Source organism: Salvelinus sp. IW2-2015, linkage group LG11 (genome assembly GCF_002910315.2).
Source record: "Salvelinus sp. IW2-2015 linkage group LG11, ASM291031v2, whole genome shotgun sequence".
NCBI classification, from domain to species: domain Eukaryota; kingdom Metazoa; phylum Chordata; class Actinopteri; order Salmoniformes; family Salmonidae; genus Salvelinus; species Salvelinus sp. IW2-2015.
The window spans coordinates 37,676,829-37,701,185 of record NC_036851.1 but is presented as its reverse complement, the minus strand read 5'-3'; the positions used below and the strand labels follow the sequence as shown (position 1 = coordinate 37,701,185).

The 24,357-nt window shown below is 44.3% G+C and overlaps 1 protein-coding gene across 1 annotated transcript in view; it reads left to right on the top strand.

The window, feature by feature from the left end:
• Positions 1 to 16,897, top strand: part of LOC111970325 (testis-expressed protein 264 homolog) — a 94,683-nt gene extending 77,786 nt beyond the window's left edge. Inside the window, exons 3-4 of the mRNA XM_023997000.2 lie at positions 6,319 to 6,493; positions 16,437 to 16,897. Of these exons, the coding sequence (XP_023852768.1) occupies positions 6,319 to 6,493; positions 16,437 to 16,732 (471 nt within the window). The 3' untranslated portion in view covers positions 16,733 to 16,897. The remainder of the gene's footprint in view (positions 1 to 6,318; positions 6,494 to 16,436) is intronic.
• The last annotated feature ends 7,460 nt before the right edge of the window (positions 16,898 to 24,357 follow it).

The following is a 24,357-nucleotide window of genomic DNA, read 5'->3' as shown; positions in this document are numbered from 1 at the left end:
CTGACCGTTGGAGGGCTCTGGCAGGTATGAAGAGAGGGGGAACCTTGCTGTTGTGCACTACAGTACGTAGGCTGAAAGACCGTTGGGCAGAAAGATGAGATTGTGTAGTGTAGGTGTTTTTTAAGGAGCCCCCCTCCACGGGCCCATCGGGGTGGCCTGGGTGTGTGGTGTGTGTGTGTGTGAGCGAAGATGCCATGCCAATGTATGATTGTTGACGCTGCATGCAAAAGTAAAACGGCAGCCATCTGCCTGGTCTGGCTTGTGTGAGCAGAATAAGAAAATTGTGTGCATTAAAAGTTAACAAGCAGGGGATCTCCCCTCCACTTCTCTTCTAGAGGACAGGACAGGAGGAAGAGTATAGAGAAGGAGAGGGGAAGAGTATAAGGACAGGAGAGGGGGAAGAGTATAGAGGACAGGAGAGGGGGAAGAGTATAGAGGACAGGAGAAGGGGATGAACAACATACAGGGCTTTCATTCTGCATACCTGCCTGCCTGGTTAAAGCCAGATAGGTTATTCATACATTAAAGACAGAGCAGAGGATCAAAGCCATGGTGTAGGGGGGAGGAGGGACAGAGGACGACTCAGTTTCCCAGCTCTGATATTAAGTAGTGACTTATTGCCAGTCTCTCTTGTACATCAGCCTGATCATTCTCCAATTGGTACATTTATCTAAAAGCATATGAACGTACGCACACACACATAAACACACACACATTCACACAAACACACATCCACAAGCGGGCATTGGGCACACATACGCATACGTATCCACATGTAGTACAGACACTTCAGGCATCATCCATTTTTATTAGGCTCACTGCATGTGACTAGACCTTCAAAGCCTTGTCTGTTATTAACGGTTTTATGTACACTGGCATTACTAGACAAATGGATTAAAGTAACACAACATAGCAGTTACTATAGAGGTCATGTGTCCTTCAGCCTCCAACTCATGTCAGATAGGACTAAACCTTTGACTACTTTATTTATAAGAGGTGTCAATCATTTTGACGCATACCTTTTTGAGACAAAAAGTATTACTTGTGAAACAAAATCTTTCTCTGAACTGTTGTATTGGTATAACATATAATTTATCCAATTGGTTTGCATACAATATAGCTTAGTATTTGTATTATTTATTTTATACAGTCATTATTACTCATCTTTATCGAGGGTGTCAATCATTTCAGACCCCACTGTGTGTCTACAGACATGTATACACTGTCTTTGTCCAGTTGTTGTTAAAGTTGTCATGACATTTTATTGGAAATGCGTTAATATTAGGAGCAACTATAGTACCTCAGTATGTTTGTTTTCTGTGTTTCGGTTTCCTAGAGCGATGCGCCACAATGTAGCCATCTTACTGATATGACAAGACGGGCCTCAGCCCCGTTAAGTCCACCCTCGACAGGAAGTGTGTGTGTGTGTGTGCTACTCTTCCTTGGGTCCAAACGAATTAAGACAAAAATAAACCAGTACATATAACATTATTACACCACTTCATATCTACAATACCACATTTACCACATGCATATCGTCCAAGATGTCATAGCAGTGTCAATGTCATAGACGTCTTTTTGTCCTCTTCTTGTCGTGTCCCGTATATATATATATATATATATATATATTTACACCTTTCTTCGCATATCTTTTATATATTTTACTTTCCTGCAACCCGCCTCACCAATATATTTTTTTWAAAGTATTATTTACCTKAAATCTGAAATCCACAATAGAAGCTAGCCAGAAGCTAACCAGAAGCTAGCCAGTTTACTGGCTAACGTTAGTATTTCAGCTAACCACGGTTTGTGGTCATCAGTTATTCCTTTAGCTRGAAAATCTATCGSCACTTTTGTACAACGCGACTCAGACCAGAACATACCGGACCTATTTTTCTCCATATCCCCGGATTTCAACCGCAAGCTCTGGACATTTACACCTMGATRTCGCAGCTAGCTAGCTGCTACCCGTGTGTCTATTGGCTTACGTCGATCCCGGAGCAATTATTCCGGAGCTAGCCAGCTGAAGAGTTCCATCAGCCACTCCTGGGCTACAATCACCTATCCGGACCCGTTTTACTGCCAATGCGGAGCTCCACCGGGRCTTCACGACTGGACTACCGACGTTATCTGCCCGAGGGAGTTATCCAACTGGCCCCTCCGTCGCGACGTTACCTGAATGCCCATCTGCGGCCCGCTAATCGTTAGCTGTCTTATCGGCTTCTATCTGAATAGGTCTATCAGACAATTTTTTCTTGGGTCACTATAACTATATCTATTTTGCCAATTGGATTGATCCCCTCTACCACACGGAACCCCACTAATCTACCGACGGAAACGCATGAGGTGGCTAAAAACAGACCTCCTTCCTATGCTAGCTTGCTACCGATGGCCCGGCTAGCTGTCTGAATCGCCGTGTCCCCAACCAACCTCTACTCACTAGACCCTTATGATCACTTGAATAAGCATGCCTCTCCTTAATGTCAATATGCCTTATATCCATTGCTGTCCATTGCTGTTCTGGTTAGTGTTTATTGGCTTATTTCACTGTAGAGCCTCCAGCCCTGCTCACTATACCTTATCCAACCTTTCAGTTCCACCACCCACACATGCGATGACATCACCTGGTTTCAATGATGTTTCTAGAGACAATATCTCTCTCATCATCACTCAATACCTAGGTTTACCTCCACTGTATTCACATCCTACCATACCTTTGTCTGTACATTATACCTTAACTATTTTATCACCCCAGAAACTTCCTTTTACTCTCTGTTCTAGACGTTCTAGACGACCAATTCTCATAGCTTTTAGCCGTACCCTTATCCGACTCCTCCTCTGTTCCTCTGGTAATGTAGAGGTGAATCCAGGCCCTGCAGTGCCTAGCTCCACTCCTATTCCCCAGGCGCTCTCTTTTGATGACTTCTGTAACCGTAAAAGCCTTGGTTTCATGCATGTTAACATTAGAAGCCTCCTCCCTAAGTTTGTTTTATTCACTGCTTTAGCACACTCTGCCAACCCGGATGTTCTAGCCGTGTTTGAACCCTGGCTTAGGAAGACCACCAAAAATTCTGAAATTTTCATCCCTAACTACAACATTTTCAGACAAGATAGAACGGCCAAAGGGGGCGGTGTTGTAATCTACTGCAAAGATAGCCTGCAGAGTTCTGTCATACTATCCAGGTCTGTACCCAAACAATTTGAAAATCCACCTCTCTAAAAACAAGTCTCTCACCATTGCCGCCTGCTATAGACCACCCTCTGCCCCCAGCTGTACTCTGGACACCATATGTGAACTGATTGCCCCCCATCTATCTTCAGAGCTCGTGCTGCTAGGCGACCTAAACTGGAACATGCTTAACACCCCAGCCATCCTACAATCTAAGCTTGATGCCCTCAATCTCACACAAATGATCAATGAACCTACCAGGTACCACCCCAAAGCCGTAAACACGGGCACCCTCATAGATATCATCCTAACCAACTTGCCCTCTAAATACACCTCTGCTGTTTTCAACCAAGATCTCAGCGATCACTGCCTCATTGCCTGCATCCGTAATGGGTCAGCGGTCAAACGACCTCCACTCATCACTGTCAAACGCTCCCTGAAACACTTCAGCGAGCAGGCCTTTCTAATCGACCTGGCCGGGGTATCCTGGAAGGATATTGATCTCATCCCGTCAGTAGAGGATGCCTGGTTATTTTTGAAGAATGCCTTCCTCACCATCTTAAATAAGCATGCCCCATTCAAGAAATGTAGAACCCGGAACAGATATAGCCCTTGGTTCTCTCCAGACCTGACCGCCCTTAACCAACCAAAAAACATCCTATGGCGTTCTGCATTAGCATCGAACAGCCCCCGTGATATGCAACTTTTCAGGGAAGCTAGAAACCAATATACACAGGCAGTTAGAAAAGCCAAGGCTAGCTTTTTCAAGCAGAAATTTGCTTCCTGCAACACAAATTCCACTGTAAAGTCCATGGAGAATAAGAACACCTCCTCCCAGCTGCCCACTGCACTGAAGATAGGAAACACTGTCACCACCGATAAATCCACAATAATTGAGAATTTCAATAAGCATTTTTCTACGGCTGGCCATGCTTTCCACCTGGCTACCCCTACCCCGGTCAACAGCACTGCACCCCCCACAGCTACTCGCCCAAGCCTTCCCCATTTCTCCTTCTCCCAAATCCAGTCAGCTGATGTTCTGAAAGAGCTGCAAAATCTGGACCCCTACAAATCAGCCGGGCTAGATAATCTGGACCCTTTCTTTCTAAAATGATCTGCTGAAATTGTTGCCACCCCTATTACTAGCCTGTTCAACCTCTCTTTCGTGTCGTCTGAGATTCCCAAAGATTGGAAAGCAGCTGCGGTCATCCCCCTCTTCAAAGGGGGGGACACTCTTGACCCAAACTGCTACAGACCTATATCTATCCTACCCTGCCTTTCTAAGGTCTTTGAAAGCCAAGTCAACAAACAGATTACCGACCATTTCGAATCCCACCATACCTTCTCCGCTATGCAATCTGGTTTCAGAGCTGGTCATGGGTGCACCTCAGCCACGCTCAAGGTCCTAAACGATATCTTAACCGCCATCGATAAGAAACAATACTGTGCAGCCGTATTCATTGACCTGGCCAAGGCTTTCGACTCTGTCAATCACCACATCCTCATCGGCAGACTCGACAGCCTTGGTTTCTCAAATGATTGCCTTGCCTGGTTCACCAACTACTTCTCTGATAGAGTTCAGTGTGTCAAATCGGAGGGTCTGTTGTCCGGGCCTCTGGCAGTCTCTATGGGGGTACCACAGGGTTCAATTCTTGGACCGACTCTCTTCTCTGTATACATCAATGATGTCGTTCTTGCTGCTGGTGAGTCTCTGATCCACCTCCACGCAGACGACACCATTCTGTATACTTCTGGCCCTTCTTTGGACTCTTCAATGCCATACAACTCTCCTTCTGTGGCCTCCAATTGCTCTTAAATACAAGTAAAACTAAATGCATGCTCTTCAACCGATCGCTGCCTGCACCTGCCCACCTGTCCAACATCACTACTCTGGACAGCTCTGACTTAGAATATGTGGACAACTACAAATACCTAGYTGTCTGGTTAGACTGTAAACTCTCTTTCCAGACTCACATCAAACATCTCCAATCCAAAGTTAAATCTAGAATTGGCTTCCTATTCCGCAACAAAGCATACTTCACTCATGCTGCCAAACATACCCTTGTAAAACTGACCATCCTACCAATCATCGACTTCGGTGATGTCATTTACAAAATAGCCTCCAATACCCTACTCAATAAATTGGATGCAGTCTATCACAGTGCCATCCGTTTTGTCACCAAAGCCCCATATACTACCCATCACTGCGACCTGTACGCTCTCGTTGGCTGACCCTCGCTTCAAACTCGTCGCCAAACCCACTGGCTCCAGGTCATCTACAAGACCCTGCTAGGTAAAGTCCCCCCTTATCTCAGCTCGCTGGTGACCATAGCAGCACCCACCTGTAGCACGCGCTCCAGCAGGTATATCTCTCTGGACACCCCCAAAACCAATTCTTCCTTTGGCCGCCTCTCCTTCCAGTTCTCTGCTGCCAATGACTGGAACGAACTACAAAAATCTCGGAAACTGGAAACACTTATCTCCCTCACTAGCTTTAAGCACCAGCTGTCAGAGCAGCTCACAGATTACTGCACCTGTACATAGCCCATCTATAATTTAGCCCAAACAACTACCTCTTTCCCTACTGTATTTATTGATTTATTTAGCTCCTTTGCACCCCATTATTTCTACCATTCCAGTGTTTTACTTGCTATATTGAATTTACTTCGCCACCATGGCCTTTTTTTAATTTTTTTATATTAATATATATATTTTTATTTTGTCTTCACCTCCCTTATCTCACCTCACTTGCTCACATTGTATATAGACTTATTTTTCTACTGTATTGTTGACTGTATGTTTGTTTTACTCCATGTGTAACTCTGTTGTTGTATGTGTCGAACTGCTTTGCTTTATCTTGGCCAGGTCGCAATTGTAAATGAGAACTTGTTCTCAACTTGCCTACCTGGTTAAATAAAGGTGAAATAAAAAATACAATAAAAAAAATTATAATACCWCCATACATAAGTGTGTGTGTGTGTGTGCTAGCGTGTGTGTGCGTATGCATGTGTCCGTGCAGCTAGGCCCCCATTTCCCATGACTTGTATAATCCTGTGTAATGTAAGCTCCCTTGTTTCTCACCTTTGTTTGTTGCCTCCCTCTCTCTCTCCCTCCCACTCACCCCCCCCCTCCTCCCGCTCTCCCCCCAGGAGAGGAAGTTGTGTGCACACCCATGCCTGGAGATCTACAGAGATGACTTGATCCACTACATGAGTCCTCTGGCTCGCCAGGGAGATTTCTACGTACCGGAGGTCCGTCAGGACCCGGACAGGAGGCTGCTGGGAGACAATGACTCTGAGGAGGACAGAGGGACCGACATCACAGGTACACTACAGTAGGCCCTAGACCAGGGCTCTCCAACCCTGTTCCTGGAGAGCTACCCTCCTGTAGATTTTTCCTCCAACCCCAGTTGTAACTAACCTGATTCAGCTTAATCAGCCAGGTGCACTAGATTAGGGTAGCTCTCCAAGAACAGGGTTAGAGATCCCTGCCTTAGACACACACACACACACACACACACACACACACACACACACACTGGGCTATACCTAGTACTGTACAAGTAGAGAACATTATTTGGGGTGTCCACCCACTCTGCCCAGAGTGGGTGAAAATGAACATGCTCATGCACTTTCTCTCACTGTCTCTCACTCTCTGTCTCTCGTCATGTGTTCTGTAATGCTTGTTGTCCCTGCAGTGAGCCAGCTTTGGTGGTGATAATTTCACTTCCTTATATTATAAAATGCATTTTACCAAGACAAATATGATTCTTCATGTTCTGAATAGTTCAGCGGGGTCTCTCTCTAAAATAACATTAACATTATATCCTAAAAGTCAGATTTCGTGACCTACTACATCCGATAATAAGCACCGAGCTATGTGGAGGAGCAGTGCAGCTTTCTCACAGCGACTTTTGGGGATTTTACATGTTGTGGTGGTAGTCTGCAAAGTTGTTTCCATGGGTTGCAAAAAGCTACACTGAACAAAAATATGAACATGTTGGTTTCATGAACTGAAATTAAAGATCCCAGAAATTTTCCATATGCACAAAAATCTTATTTCTCTAATTTTGTGCACACATTTTTTTTTACTGCGTGATTGTTACACAGGTGCACTTTGTGCTGTGGACAATAAAAGACCAGTCTAAAATGTGCAGTTTTGTTACACAACACAATGCCGCAGATGTCTCAAGTTTGGAGGGAGCGTGCAATTGGCATGCTGACTGCAGGAATGTCCACCAGAGCTGGTGCCAGAGAATTCAATTTTAATTTCTCTACCATAAGCCTACATGTCGTGTCTCAAAAACGATATCGATCTCTGTTGTTTTATGTCTTCCGGATTCGAGAAGGATGACAAGTTCAACGCTGAGCCTGTCAGTTAGCCTTTATTCTCGCACAGTATCCAGCCTAGCTGACGCTATTTTCCAGATTTTTGACCTTTTTTTTCTCTCTAGGCTCCATTCATTTAGTCCGCTTAATTTTGGCCATCCTACAGGGGAAAAAACTTCTATAAATTTTAAACAGAAAGACAATTTTAAACATTTATTTTTCCCATAGGTCAAAAGATGCGTTTTTGATTGGACACCCTACATCCGTCAAATTCAACTCTTGACTTTGAAGCCAGTTCCACTGCTTTTTTTCATTGTTCCCCTCTAATCAGGGACTGATTTAGACCTGAGACACCAGGTGGGTGCAATTATTAGGTAGAACAGAAAACCAGCATGCTCTGGACCTCATAGGGTAAGAGTTGAATACCCCTGCCCTACATTATTACATCCATGGGCATACTGTACTATATATTTTAAGGAATACATACTGTATCAATGGAAGCACAATCCTCATATGGATTGGGAGCTCACCGCTTTGTCTTTGAGGCCATTGCCCAGTCAATAAGCAGGGGAACCAGTAGACCTATGCTTCTTTGTTAACTGATTGAATCACTAGTAATAATGGATATGACTGTCCACATTGGAAGGTGTTAGAACACAGATAGCTAGTTGGCAGAGAAATACACATAATGTGAATGTAATGGTGATCCACAGAATAACAGGTCACTCCATGGTATTAGCAGAGAATAGTGTATTTTTGAAAAACTACAAAAACTTTGTATAATTCAATTGGACAATAATGTTCAAAACGTATGCAGTATATGTTTTGTGTGTTATTGTCGCATCATTTCAATTTCCAATTGGTACCAAAGGGATTTGGACCTTGTTGATTGTTGGTTGTGTTTATGAGCTGAATCCCCACGGTGTGTCGTAGTGTGCCTGTGTTTATGAGCTCCTAGGGTGTGCTCCTGTCCTGTGAGTGACACACACATATACACACACACACACACACACACACACACACACACACACACACACACACACACACTGTATCCTGTGAGTGACACCCTGTCAGGTGCTAATGAAAGGCTAAGACCCACAGAACACTGCTGTCACTCACCAGGGGGCTGGTCACAGCCACCACCACCACCATATGCCCATAAAACACACACACCTGGGTAGACGTCACTTACTCAGGGTCTGTCCTTCACCACCACCATATGTATGGCCTGATGCTGCTCAGTGCTCACCCATACTAGACTGGGCTGGGCTGGGCTGTAGCAGAGTCCTCTGGGCTCCATTAACACTGTGGCATGGCACCTAATGTTTAATCAACAGCAAGAATGAGAGATGAGGTTTATGAATACTAACAGTGTCTGCATCCCAAATGGCTCCCTATTGCCTTCCATAAGGCACTACTTTTGACTAGAGCCCTATAGGCTATATAGGGACCATTTGAGACACAGCCAATGTAACTGCTTTATGAGGATATGTTTAGGAATGACTGGACATATTGGCTCATGAGTGTCTGTCCAAATAATTTGGACAGAAACTCATGCAGGTAGTTTTGATGCAGAACATAGTCAAAAAGGTGATTTTAAAGGAAATAAAGAGGGGTCAGACTAGAAGTGAGACTTGGAGGGGAGCCAAAATAGACAATTCATGTTTTAGAGAGCGAGCGAGAGACAGAGCTGCAGATAACACGTTATAGTGAGATGGTGCACAAGATTAGTCTCCACCCAAACATCACCAGGGATAGAATTTGTTGCTGTGGGTGTGTCATGGAGGTGTTGTACACACTGTCTGTCTGTCTCTGTGGGAGTGTATGGGGGGGGGTGTCAGTGTCTGACAGAAAGAGAACATCAGACCTGTATGTCAGGCTGTTTGACTCTTGGCAGATTCCTATAGTAGGTATTGAGGGCCACATATTTGCCTAGACCTAATTCCATGGATGACTCTGCACAAACTGATAAGATGAGAAAGTTCAGTGATCTAAATCAACACATAGCTGTGACTTCATATCTACCATAGACCGCGAAGGCTATATCTCTGAGAGATATGCTTCCAGGAGCCGTGAGCTTGGCCTACTGCTTCAGCTTGCCTGATTTCCCTTTAAATCATCTTCCACTCAGCTCTTAACCTGTCAAGTGAGCCATTAACTTTACTCCAGCCACAAGGGAAGGGAGGGGAGGCAGCCTGGGCCTGGTCCTGGCCTACAGGCAGGCAGCGGGGCGGGGCACAGCGTGGTGGGCTGGGGGAAGGACCTGCAGGCACGCAGCGGGGCGGGCACCGCGTGGTGGGCTGGGGGATGGACCTGCAGGCACGCAGCGGGGCGGGGCACCGCGTGGTGGGCTGGGGGATGGACCTGCAGGCACGGGGCGGGGCACAGCGTGGTGGGCTGGGGGATGGACCTGCAGGCACGCAGCGGGGCGGGACAACGCACCGCGTGGTGGGTCTGGGGGATGAAGAACCTGCAGGCCACGCCAGCCGGGCGGCGCACCGCGTGGTGGGCTGCGGGGATGGACCTGCAGGCACGCCAAAACCCCCCCCCCCCCCCCCCACCCCACCAGCGGGTGGGCGCACAGCGTGGGGCCTGGGAGGACCTGAGGCACGAACCGGGCAGGCACAGTACCCCGTGTGGGCTGGGCGGATGCGCACCTTCAGGCACGCAGCGGCCAGTGGGGCACCACATGGTGCGCTGTGCGGGATGGACCTTGCAGCACCGCAAGCAGGGGGGGGCCACAGCATAGCTGGGCTTGGCGGGATGCGGACCTTGCAGGGCACGCACGCGGCGGGCACAGCGTGGTGGCTGGGGGATGGACCTGCAGGGCACGCAGCGGGGCGGGTCACAGCGTCGTGGCTGGCGGAAGGACCTACAGCAGGGTGTGTTGGGGTGGACAGATGTAAAGTGTGGGTGGTAAATGCATCGAAGTGGGTGATAGGAAGACCTGAGGGTGAAATGGTGTGTGGCAGCGCAGAATTATCCATCTAAACATGTATGTGTGTGTGGTTGTGAATACCTGTGCACATTGGGGGGTGACTACAAACAGAGAGAAATATAATTGTTGCGGCTGCAGCGCTTTCGTCAATGTAGTAGCCATGCAGGGCCAGCTGTGTTGATGGTGATCTAAGACAACAGAGGAAGAGTAGCAGTAACAGGGGTGTGCGGGTGGGTGGTGGGTTGGGGGGTGCGTGCGGTGCAGGTACCAGTGGGATGTCGTGTGTGTGGACCTCTCAATGTTTGATGACCTGTCCTCTCTCACCGTGAGGAATCACAATTTTCCAGCCTAATACACCAGTGGGACCTCAGTTCTGCCACACATGCAACAGATACACACACACCACAGATGACACCACACCACACACACACACACACACTTTATTTTGCAATTCAATCACTGATACTTTCACCTCAACTTTCCACCCCGTACAGACACACATAGACACACACATACAGGAGAGGAGAGCAGTTGTGGCAGATATGTCTGTGGTAGGAAGACTTAGCCATACAGGCTGTGAGAAACTGGGCTGAGGCAAAGCTTCTGTAAGCCAGCCTAATCAGCTGCCTGCTGGCCAACACACAACACACACACACACTTACACAGAGACAAACTGGGACTTGGACCCAGTTATCTAACTGATCTAAACTCCACAACAAAAGTCCTCCAAGGCAAGCACAGAGACTGGGGCTTCAGCTGGGAAATAACTCAACACCCTTCTGTCTACACGACTTAGGATCTTCAGTAGGAGATTGGGATGTAAAATGGTGCAACACAGACACACACACACACACACACAAAGCATGTGCACACACCCATGACACTCATGGCAACCAGAATTATGTCATTCTCCTCTCTCTCATGCTCCCTCCACACATGGCTGCAGACCTACTGAATGTTGAGTTAACAGTGACAAATCCTGCTCTTCTCTATTCCTGTGTCCCGCGCTGACGGTGTTGTGTGTGTGTGTGTGTGTGTGTTGTGTGTGTGTGGTGGTGTGTTGTGTGCTGTGTGTGTTGTGTGAGTGTGTGTGTGTGTGTGGGTGTGATGATATTGTGACAGGTACCCAGTGGTCTAATCACTGACTGGTCTCATCTCACAGAGGTCAGCCGGAACACAAGAGCCTTGCTCGACCATCGCCCCCCTGTATTTGTGACAGGGCCAGCCAACTCCACAACCCCGCCTCCCCCCCCTCTGTCAGCCTCCCTTCCATTCTCAAAGTCACCCTTCCTCTCTGTCTTTTACTAACATGTAAGGGTGCACTGAAGAGTGGGTGGACATGGTATGGATTTGCACTTGCATTTTCCTGCTAGTTTCTTTTCATAAGTTTCTGACATATAGCTGTGTTTTTTTTTTACCCCCTTTTCTCCCCCAATTTCGTTGTATCCAATCGCTAGTAATTACTATCTTGTCTCATCGCTACAACTCCCGTACGGGCCGGGAGAGACGAAGGTCGAAAGCCATGCGTCCCCGAAGCACAACCCAACCAAGCCGCACTGCTTCTTAACACAGCGCGCCTTCCAACCCGGAAGCCAGCCGCACCAATGTGTCGGAGAAACACCGTGCACCTGGCTCCCCTTGGTTAGCGCGCCACTGCGCCCGGCCCGCCACAGGAGTCGCTGGAGCGCGATGAGACAAGGATATCCCTACCGGCCAAACCCTCCCTAACCCGGACGACGCTGGGCCAATTGTGCGTCGCCCCACAGACCTCCCGGTCGCGGCCGGCTGTGACAGAGCCTGGGCGCGAACCCAGAGACTCTGTGACATATAGCTGTGTTAGCCTGTATCTCACTGCTCAGTATTGCCTATGGCTTTTTGAGAATGCTTTTTAAAAATCCTTTGGAGAAAGCACATTAAATGGTAACAAGCTAAAAGTTCCACACAATATTTCACATACTCTATAAGCAAGTAGCAAAAATGGATCGATTATAGTTTTGAAGGGTGGGAAGACTAGCTAGCTGGTAGCCTGAAGGCACCACTGAACATTTCCTCTCAAATTTAAGCCAGGCAGAAGCCAATGTGACTAAGCTTGTGTGTGTATGTGCGTGCGTGCGTGCTGTTCACTGTCGGATTTCAGTTTCCACTATTTCCTATCCATCACATGTAAATTAGTCTAGTGTGAATTAATCAGCGACAGCTCTTGGCTAGATTTCAGTTGCACTGCAATGAGGCAGTTTTATTCAGACAAAAAACCATTGGTTGTGAGTTTGTGTCTGTGTGTAGAGCACATTTTTTCTGCTTAGCTTTGTTTCATAGCTATTTACTATAATTTTACTCATGTCGCCAAGTGTAGGCTAACTGAAGTCACACAGGAGGAAAGGGTCTTGACTTATTGTCCTGACAGTGTTGTTTGGTGTCATTTCATTAGTTGCACATTGGTCAATTTGGAATGATATGGAAAGAGATAGACAGGTGGTAAACCCTTTAACATAAACTGCTGTCAACAGCTCAGTCTTTGGTGAGTCTGACATTTCCTATCAGCTTCAACTTCATCTCTCTCTCTCTGCCTATCTTTCTCACTCTGTCTTTTTCTCTTGGTCTCTCTCTCCCTCTTTGTCCTTGGGTGGTGTGTGTGAGCCACTGTGACAGAATGAGATAAATAAACATTTGGAAGGATCCTGTCTGTCCTATCTGCTATTAGGTACACTGGAGAACTAACAAACCAAACCATCACTCTGCTGCAAAAACACTGACATAGACACTAAAAACTGAAACGCAAAACGATTTGTGTTGTATTTATCACTTAGAAATGCTGAGTTTAAAGTGTCCCTTCTTGAGCTTATGCCCACCACTCATACAGAGAGTGATATATACATGTTCTCAGGGCAGTGTTCATACAAAATTGTTTCTCAGGTCAGAAATGTATCTCATAATTTCTGTTAATATAATTTATTAGGCACAGTTTTTAAATATTTGATCAATCACATAATAATCAACATATCAGCCAGTATCAGAATATGACATTTTAGCGTGTCCGTACAGTATGTGGACATATCACCTGCATGTGTGCAAGTGGGCCATCGCTCAAGGAGAGACTACAGTTAGACATTTTAGCAGCAGGCAGGCCTAGCCTATAAAATATGATAGAAACAGACTAACTAGGTAGCTAATTCAAAACATATATTGTAGCCTGGCTAGTTATCCCTCTAGTTTTTGTCATGTCCCCAAACACTTTCCACCAAGACTCGGAAATAAGGCCATATAAAGTTGATGTACACAGCCGCGAGCTGCCCAGTGACACGAGCCTACCAGACGAGCTAAATCACTTCTATGCTCGCTTCGAGGCAAGCAACACTGAGGCATGCATGAGAGCATCAGCTGTTCCAGGCGACTGTGCGATCACGCTCTCCGTAGTCGACGTGAGTAAGACCTTTAAACAGGTCAACATACACAAGGCTGCGGGGCCAGACGAATTACCAGGACGTGTGCTCCGGGCATGTGCTGACCAACTGGCAGGTGTCTTCACTGACAATTTCAACATGTCCCTGATTAGGTCTGTAATACCAACATGTTTCAAGCAGACCACCATAGTCCCTGTGCCCAAGAACACAAAGGCAACCTGCCTAAATGACTACAGACTCGTAGCACTCACGTCTGTAGCCATGAAGTGCTTTGAAAGGTTGGTCATGGCTCACATCAACACCATTATCCCAGAAACCCTAGACCCACTCCAATTTGCATTCCACCCAAACAGATCCACAGATGATGCAATCTCTATTGCACTCCACACTGCCCTTTCCCACCTGGACAAAAGGAACACTTATGTGAGAATGCTATTCATTGACTACAGCTCAGCGTTCAACACCATAGTACCCTCAAAGCMTATCACTAAACTAAGGATCCTGGGACTAAACACCTCCCTCTGCAACTGGATCCTGGACTTCCTGACGGGCCGCCCCCAGGTGGTGAGAGTAGGTAGCAACACATCTGCCACGCTGATCCTCAACACTTGAGCTCCCCAGGAGTGCGTGCTCAGTCCCCTCCTGTACTCCCTGTTCACCCACGACTGCATGGCCAGGCACGACTCCAACACCATCATTAAGTTTGCAGACGACACAACAGTGGTGGGCCTGATCACCGACAACGACGAGAAAGCCTACAGGTAGGAGGTCAGAGACCTGGCCTGGTGGTGCCAGAATAACAACCTATCCCTCAACGTAACCAAGACTAAGGAGATGATTGTGGACTACAAGAAAAGGAGGACCGAGCACGCCCCCATTCTCATCGACAGGGCTGTAGTTAGAGCAGGTTGAGAGCTTCAAGTTCCTTGGTGTCCACATCAACAACAAACTAGAATGGTCCAAACACACCAAGACAGTTGTGAAGAGGGCACAACAAAGCCTATTCCCCCTCAGCAAACTAAAAAGATTTGGCATGGGTCCTCAGATCCTCAAAAGGTTCTACAGCTGCAACATCGAGAGCATCCTGACTGGTTGCATCACTGCCTGGTACGGCAATTGCTCGGCCTCTGACCGCAAGGCACTACAGAGGGTAGTGCGTACGGCCCAGTACATCACTGGGGCTAAGCTGTCTGTCATCCAGGACCTCTACACCAGGCGGTGTCAGAGGAAGGCCCTAAAAATTGTCAAAGAACCCAGACACCCCAGTCATAGACTGTTCTCTCTACTACCGCATGGCAAGCGGTACCAGAGTGCCAAGTCTAGGACAAAAAGGCTTCTCAACAGTTTTTACCCCCAAGCCATAAGACTCCTGAACAGGTAATCAAATGGCTACCCGGACTATTTGCATTGTGCGCCCCCCCCCAACCCCTCTTTTTACGCTGCTGCTACTCTCTGTTTATCATATATGCATAGTCACTTTAACTATACATTCATGTACATACTACCTCAATTGAGCCGACCAACCAGTGCTCCCGCACAGTGGCTAACCGGGCTATCTGCATTGTGTCCCAACCACCACCCGCCAACACCTCTTTTACGCTACTGCTACTCTCTGTTCATCATATATGCATAGTCACTTTAACCATATCTACATGTGCATACTACCTCAATCAGCCTGACTAACCGGTGTCTGTATGTAGCCTCGCTACTTTTATAGCCTCGCTACTGTATATAGCCTGTCTTTTTACTGTTGTTTTATTTCTTTACCTACCTATTGTTCACCTAATACCTTTTTTGCACTATTGGTTAGAGCCTGTAAGTAAGCATTTCACTGTTAGGTCTACACCTGTTGTATTCAGCGCACGTGACAAATAAACATCGCCACAACATGATTCTGCCACCACCATGCTTCACCATAGGTATTCATCAGACCAGAGAATCTTGTTTCTCATGGTCTGAGAGTCTTTAGGTGCCATTTGGCAAACTGCAAGCGGGCTGTCATGTGCCTTTTACTGAGTAGTGGCTTTCGTCTGGCCACTCAAATCAAATGTTAATTGTCACATGCAAATGTTAATGCGAGTGTAGCAAAATGCTTGTGCTTCTGGTTCCGACAGTGCAGTAAAATCTAACAAGTAATCTAACAGTTCCCCAACAACTACCGTATACACACAAATCTAAAGGGGGTGAATGAGAATATGTAGATATAAATATATGGATGAGCGATGGCCGAGCGGCATAGGCAAGGTGCAATAGATGGTATAAAATACAGTATATACATATGATATGAGTAATGTAAGATATGTAAACATTATTAAAGTGGCATTGTTTAAAGTGTCTTGTATGTCCGTCTATATGTATTGTCTATCCATCTATTTATCTGTCTATCTAGGTCTCGTCTGTCTATGTGTCTGTCTGTCTGTGTCTGTCTGTCTTTGTTGATTCACATATGTTATGCTCATCATTTTCATTCATTCTGCTTAGTAACACAGTGCCAACAAAAAGGTATGCATTCTCCTTAGTCTTGCCTGTTCTCCCCATGTCTTTTTCTCCCTAAGTGCGGCCTCTAACTATTCTTACTCTCTCTCTCCCTGTCTCACTAGGTGCGGACTCCAATAGTGAGTGCAGTTCAGGGAGTGGTATTTTCCTGTCAGACAGCAGAGAGACCTCCCTAGCCCCATCCAGCGTCCCCTCCCTGATCCGACACTACAGAGGAGGAGGAGGTGAAGACCGCAGTGACAGGAGCTCCAGCTCCTCCTCCTTTGAGGAGTTGGACATGGAACTCCCAGACGGACAGGAGGAGGAAGCAGGGACAGAGCAAGTTAGCGACGCCCCCTGCAACAAGCACCTAGAGACGACCACAGAGGAGAGAGGGGTTGTAGCCGGGGGGGAGGAGTGAGGGAGAATGGAGGGGGGAGAAGAAGAAGTGGAGGTTGGGGGAGGAGGAGAGAATTCTAAATGTGCAGTTTTCTATGGCTCTTTTTCAATTAGTCTTTCCTTGAATCCTCCCATTTTGCACTGTCTCCTCCAATATGGTTGAGGTGAGGAAATAGGATGCAGGGAATCACAGAAAGACTTATTGAGAGAGCCATTGTGTCTTCCTACAAGTAGAGTTTTTTTACATTCCCAAACCTATTTTAAGGTGATGAGTTAGTCTGATGAGTGTGTTGTGTTGAGCTGTTGGTCAGGCACAGTTCCAAAGGGGAAATTATTTCCTTCTTTCGGTTGGCTGACAGAAAATAGCCTACTTGAAGAAGAAAAAACTATCAGAAATACGTCAGGTAACCTGAGTTTCTTGAAATCCATGTTTGTTTTTAAGTACTTAATTGATATGATAAGCAAAGTGGTGCATGGTGAACAAGTGTGTTTGGATGCATTTTAGATTGCTTTTTTTACTTGATTGTTATGTTTTTACTATTAAAATGATGATTATCATCCCTTGTGACTGATTGATGTTTTGACCTTTATCCTATAATTGCAGTAAAACTGTAGTGTATCTATATTTGAGATGATCTTACTTTTGATTATTATATAGTGTTTTTCTTTTGAGTAAGAAAAAAACTATTTAGAATATGTTTGTTTGGGTATGTATATGTGCTCAATGTTTTTCCCATACTGTTTATTTTTCCCATCCTTTCAATCTGATCAAACAAATTAATTACTTAAAATGAATTACTTAAAAATCATACAAATGTGATTTTCTGGATTTTTGTTTTAGATTCCGTCTCTCACAGTTGAAGTGTACCTCTGATAAAAAAGTACAGACCTCTACATGCTTTGTAAGTAGGAAAACCTGCAAAATCGGCAGTGTATCAAATACTTGTTCTCCCCACTGTGTGTGTGTATATATATATATATATATATATATATATAAAAGTTATTAAAAAAAAATCTTATACATTAATTCTATGAACAGTTTTATTATGGATTCTAGATGGAGTATTTAGAAGCATACAACCATACACCTCACTCAATACCCATTACTCTGACAGGCCTTTGGGTGTTGATATCTTGTTTTATCTAATGAATGTCCCTATGTTTATTATTGGTTGAATAAAATCAATTTTTTTGACTTGCCTGTTGTCGTATGACTTTGGGCTGTCATGCTTAGCTATGCTCAGCTGTGCATGAAAAAAATGGGAGAGATTAAGAAGGGAGGGGTGAGAAGGAAAGAGGGAGGAATTGGGAGTGTACAGACGACACAGGGATGTATGCATCTGTAATTAAATAACTGGGAGACCAGAAATCCAAGTTTTATGCAAACGGTTATGTATATTCATGAGCAGCAGTATTAAAGTATTTTCAAGATCACACCGTTTATTCCACTCTCAGAGAGATTAATAATACAAGGCAGGCAGGGAAGAATCTCCACTTCAGTTCATTCCTGTTACTAACCCTGAGTGTGCCTCATGGAACCCTATTCCCTACGTAGAGCATTACTTTGACCAGGACCCATAGGGTTCTGGTCAAAAGTAGTGCACTATGTAGGGAATAGGGTGTTTGTTACACATTCCCTGTCTGCTTTAGTCCTGGAATGGATGTCTTTCTAGACACAACCTTGTGGATGATACATTACTCACCATTTGTCAGCGTAGAGCACACTATTGCCATACAGTGGATATCATAAATATTCACCCCCCTTTGATTTCTTCATTTTATTATGTTACAAAGTGGGATTCAAATTGATTTATTTAATAGGCTTTTGTCAACAATCTACACAAAACACTAATGTCAAGTGGAAGTAAACAATCWGATTTTTTTTTAAAGCTTAGTGAAAAATAAAGCACGAATATATCCCCCTGAGTCAATACTTAATTAGTTTTTTTTAAATGTTATCATTTAGCAGACGCTCTTATCCAGAGCGACTTACAGGAGCAATTAGGGTAAAGAGCCTTGCTTAAATTCTTATGGCCGCAATCCCGTTAACGGGAGCGATATGACAACAGCCAGTGAAAGTGCAGGGCGCCAAATTCAAACAGAAATCTCATAATTAAAATTCCTCAAACATACATGTATCTTATACCATTTTAATGGTAATCTTGTTGTTAATCCCACCAAAGTGTCCGATTTCAAATAGGCTTTTCAGCGAAAGCACCACAAATGATTATGTTAGGTCACCACCAACTCACAGAAAAATTCTGCCATTCTTCCAGCCAAAGAGAGGAGTCACAAAAAGCACAAAGAGATAAAATTAATCACTAACCTTTGATGATCTTCATCAGATGACACTCATAGGACTTCATGTTACACAATACATATATGTCTTGTTCGATTAAGTTCATATTTATATCCAAAAACCTCAGTTTACATTGGCGCCATGTTCAGAAATGCCTCCAAAATATCCGGAGAAATTGCAGAGCCACGTCAAATAACAGATATACTCATCATAAACTTTGATGAAAGATACATGTTTTAAATAGAATTAAAGATACACTTGTTCTTAATGCAACCGCTGTGTCAGATTTCAAAAAGCTTTACGGCAAAACACAAGATTCAATAATCTGAAAACAGCGTTCAGCCACAAACGGAAGCCATACAGTTACCCGCCAAATTGTGCAGTCAACAAAACTCATAAAAAGCATTATAAATTTTCACTTACCTTTGCTGATCTTCGTCGGAATGCACTCCCAGGACTCCCACAATACATTTTTGTTTTGTTCTGTAATGTCCATCATTTATGTCCAAATAGCTATTTTTGTAGCGTGTTTGGTAAACAAATCCAACGTCAGGAAGCGCGTTCACCAAAAGCTGACGAAATGTCCAAAAGTTCCGTAACAGTCAGTAGAAACATGTCAAACGATGTATTGAATCAATCTTTAGAATGTTTTTAACATAAATCTTGAATAACGTTCCAACCGTTCCAACCCTCTCATGTAAACGCGCATGTCAAAGAATGGTCAGGTCATGGCAGACCTGACTAATTCTCCTCTCATTCGGCCCCCCTTCACAGTAGAGGCATCAGACAAGGATCTACAGACTTTTGACATCTCGTGGAAGCCGTAGGAAGTGCAAACTCATCCATATCTCGCTGTGATTTCAATAGGATCTTGGTTGAAAATCAACCAGCCTCTGAATTTCCACTTCCTGTTTGGAGTTTCTCTCAGGTTTTTGCCTGCCATATGAGTTCTGTTATACTCACAGACATATTTCAAACAGTTTTTTATCCAATACTAATAATAATGCATAGTAGGGATGGTGCCAGGTTTGCTGGATGTTACGCTTGGCATTCAGGCCAAAGAGTTCAATCTTGGTTTCATCAGACCAGAGAATCTTGTTTCTCATGGTCTGAGATTCCTTTATGTGCCTTTTGGCAAACTCCAAGCATGCTGTCATGTGCCTTTTACTGAGGAGTGGCTTCCATCTGGCCACTCTACCATAAAGTGCTGCAGAGATGGTTGTCCTTCTGGAAGGTTCTCCCATCTCCGCAGAGGAACTCTGGAGCTCTGTCGAAGTGACCAAGGGGTTCTTGGTCACCTCCCTGACCAAGGCCCTTCTCCCCCGATTGCTCAGTTTGGCTAGCTCAAGGAAAAGTCTTGGTGGTTCCAAACTTCTTCCATTTAAGAATGATGGAGGCCACTGAGTTCTTGTTGACCTTCAATGCTGCAGAAATGTTTTGGTACCCTTCCCCAGATCTGTGCCTCGACACAATCCTGTCTCGGAGCTCTACTGACAATTGCTTCGACCTCATGGCTTGGTTTTTGCTCTGACATACACGGTCAACTGTGGGACCTTATATAGACAGGTGTGCCTTTCCAAATCATGTCCAATCAATTGAATTTACCACAGGTGGATTCCAATAAAGTTTTAGAAACATTTCAAGGATGATCAATGGAAACAGGATGCACCTGAGCTCTATTTTGAGTTTCATAGCAAAGGGTCTGAGTACTTAAGTCAATAATGTATTTCTGTTTTTATTTTTAATACATTTGCAAACATTTCTTAAACTTTTTTTGCTTTGTCATTATGGGGCATTGTGTGTAGATTGATGAGTAAAACTGAATGACATTTTGGGAAAAAAAGCCAACTCGTCTCCTTAATTTATTGAATCAGATGGCTCATTCATCACAAAGCCCACTGATATTGTAAACTACTGACTTTGATATTGCAAACAAATTAATTTTTCATTGGCAATATAAATAAACTTAGGGATGACATGCCAGGAACATACGCTGACACTACACATCCAAGTATATCGGATCAAATTATGAAAGACAAGAATATTACTTTTGAATTTCGTAAAGTCAGTGTTAAGGAGGTGACAAGCCATCAGGGTCTAACAATCTAGATGGAAAATTGCTGAGGATAATAGCAGACGGTATTGCCACTCCTATTTGCCACATCTTCAATTTAAGCCTACTAGAGAGCATGTGCCCTCAGGCCTGGAGGGAAGCTAAAGTCATTCCGCTACCCAAGAATAGTAAAGCCCCCTTTACTGGCTCAAATAGCCGACCAATCAGCCTGTTACCAACCCTTAGTAAACTTCTGGAAAAAATTGTGTTTGACCAGATACAATGCTATTTTACAGTAAACAAATCTACAACAAAATTTCAGCATGCTTATAGGGAAGGACACTCAAGCACAGCACTTACACAAATGACTGATGATTGGCTGAGAGAAATTGATGATAAAATGATTATGGGGGCTGTCTTGTTAGACTTCAGTGCAGCTCTTGACATTATTTATCATAGTCTACTGCTGGAAAAAAATGTGTTATGGCTTTACACCCCCTGCTATAATGTGGATAAAGAATTACTTGTCTTTACTTGTCACAGAGGGTGTTCTTTAATGGAAGCCTATCAAATATAATCCAGTTATAATCAGTAATTCCCCAGGGTAGCTGTTTAGGCCCCTTGCTTTTTTCAATTTTTACTAACGACATGCCACTGACTTTGTGTAAAGCCAGAGTTTCTATGTATGCGGATGACTCAACACTATACACGTCAGCTACTACAGCGACTGAAATGACTGCAACACTCAACAAAGAGCTGCAGTTAGTTTCAGAGTGGGTGGCAAGGAATAAGTTAGCCCTAAATACTTCTAAAACTAAAAGCATTGTATTTGTAACAAATCACTCACTAAACCCTAAACCTCAACTAAATCTTGTAATAAACAACGTGGAAATTGAGCGAGTTGAGATGACTAAACTGCTTGGAGTAACACTAGATTGTAAACTGTCATGGTCAAAACATATTGATGCAGTAGTAGCTAAGATGGGGATAAGTCTGTCAATAATAAAGCGATGCTCTGCCTTCTTAACAACACTATCAACAAGGCAGGTCCTACAGGCCCTAGTTGTCGCACATTGACTACTGTTCAGTTGTGTGGTCAGGTGCCACATAAAAAGGACTTAGGAAAATTGCAATTGGCTCAGAACAGGGCAGCACGGCTGGCCCTTGGATGTACACAGAGAGCTAATATTAATAATATGTATGTCAATCTCACCTGGCTGACAGTMGAGGAGAGATTGACCTCATCATTACTTTTATTTATGACTTGTTGAATGCACCGAGCTGTCTGTCTAAACTACTGGCACACAGCTCGGACACCCATATATACCCCACAAGAGGTCTCTTCACAGTCCCCAAGTCCAGAACAGACTATGGGAGGCACACAGTACTACATAGAGCCATGACTACATGGAACTCTATTCCACATCAAGTAACTGACGCAATCAGTAAAATTCGATTTAAAAAAACGGATAAAAAAACACCTTATGGAACAGCCGAGACTGTGAAGCAACACAAACATAGGCACAGACACATGCATACACACACGAACGATAACATACACACTATACGTACACATGGATTTAGAAATGTAGATGTGGTAGTGGTGGAGTATGGGCCTGAGGGCACACAGTGTGTTGTGAAATCTGTGAATGTATTTTAATGTTTTAAAATTGTATAAACTGCTTTAATTTTGCTGGACCCCTGGAAGAGTAGCTGCTGCCAAAGCATTTATTAATGGGGATCCATAATAAATACAAAAAATACAAATCACACAGTGGATAAAGTGTTACCCAAAATTATATGCGTGTCACGTTCGTCATAATGATTGGACCAAGGCGCAGCGTGCGTAGAGTTCCACATATTTTAATAAATTGAAACTCAAACAAAACAATAAAGCACAAGAACAAACGAAATGTGACGCTACTGGTGTGCACACAGGCAACTATCTGTAGACAAGATCCCACGAAACACAATGAGGAAATGGCTGCCTAAATATGATCCCCAATCAGAGACAACGATAAACAGCTGCCTCTGATTGGGAACCATATCAGGCCACCATAGAAATACAATACACCTAGATGACCAACCCTAGACACTATCACACCCCAACCAACARAGAGAATAAACAGCGCTCTATGGTCAGGGCGTGACAATGTGCCTAATTTGCATAAATACACTGTGTATTTGWATATTATTATAAAGGGGTGGAACAGGGCTGCAACCACCAAAAAACTTGCTTTGTATTGGTCTAAGCCTACCTGCGCTCACATCCGCTGTCTAGACCGCCTAATTAATTACTGATTGAAGTGTCATTAGCAGGATATCCTCAGATTAAAAATCAACTCTTGCCTCGAGATTACACCTATCTATGCATACTTTACTTGATTTGTGAGATCAGACATAATATCACACAAGCAAGAGTATGAGAGAGTCGCAGGAGTAAAATGAAAGCAATCAATCCAGTGAGATGTGACAGGTGGATTTTGCACCACTCGGACACAGGAAATAGATGGCTGAAAAAGACAGATCCTCAGGTGGGCGGGGCATGCGCATTGCTACTTAATGTCTTAACCGGTTTTAACACAGTTGCAGCAAACAGTATTTTTCAGTGACAACATGTTTTTGGCATTAGTCTTTCGTTTACACACAGGTGTTTGGACAAAGATAGCTAATTAGCACAGGTAGTACACTGTCTTCCATCTGTTTTCTGGAAACAAGCTCTGTGTCATGGAAATATGGCCGTGTGGGAACCCTTTTTATTATGATTTCTCACTGATATGAAAGATACGTTCCTTATGTGTCCAAAACCATACTGGAAGTGGTGTGGCAATGTTTAGAGAAAGCGTTCAGACTCTTAACACAACTCCCCCAGTCAGGAGATACTATTGTGAATAATCAAATAAAATGTTATTTGTCACATGCTTTGTAAACAACAGGTGTACACTAACAGTGAAATGCTTACTGACGAGCCCTTCCCAACAATACAGAGAGAAAGAAAAGATAAATAGTAGGAAAATAAATCGTAATGAATGGAGAAATAAAGAAATCCACAATGAGTAATGGTAACTTGGCTATATACATGGATAAGAGCGTCTGCTAAATGACTTAAATGTAAATGTAAATGTACCAGCACCGAGTCAATGTGCAGCAGTACGAGGTAATTGAGGTAGATATGTACATATAGGTAGGAATAAAGTGACTAGGCAATGGGATAGATAATAACAGTTACAGCAGCGTATGTGATGAGCCAAAAGAGTTTGTGCAAAAAGGAGTTTGTGTTAGCTGAAGCAGTTAG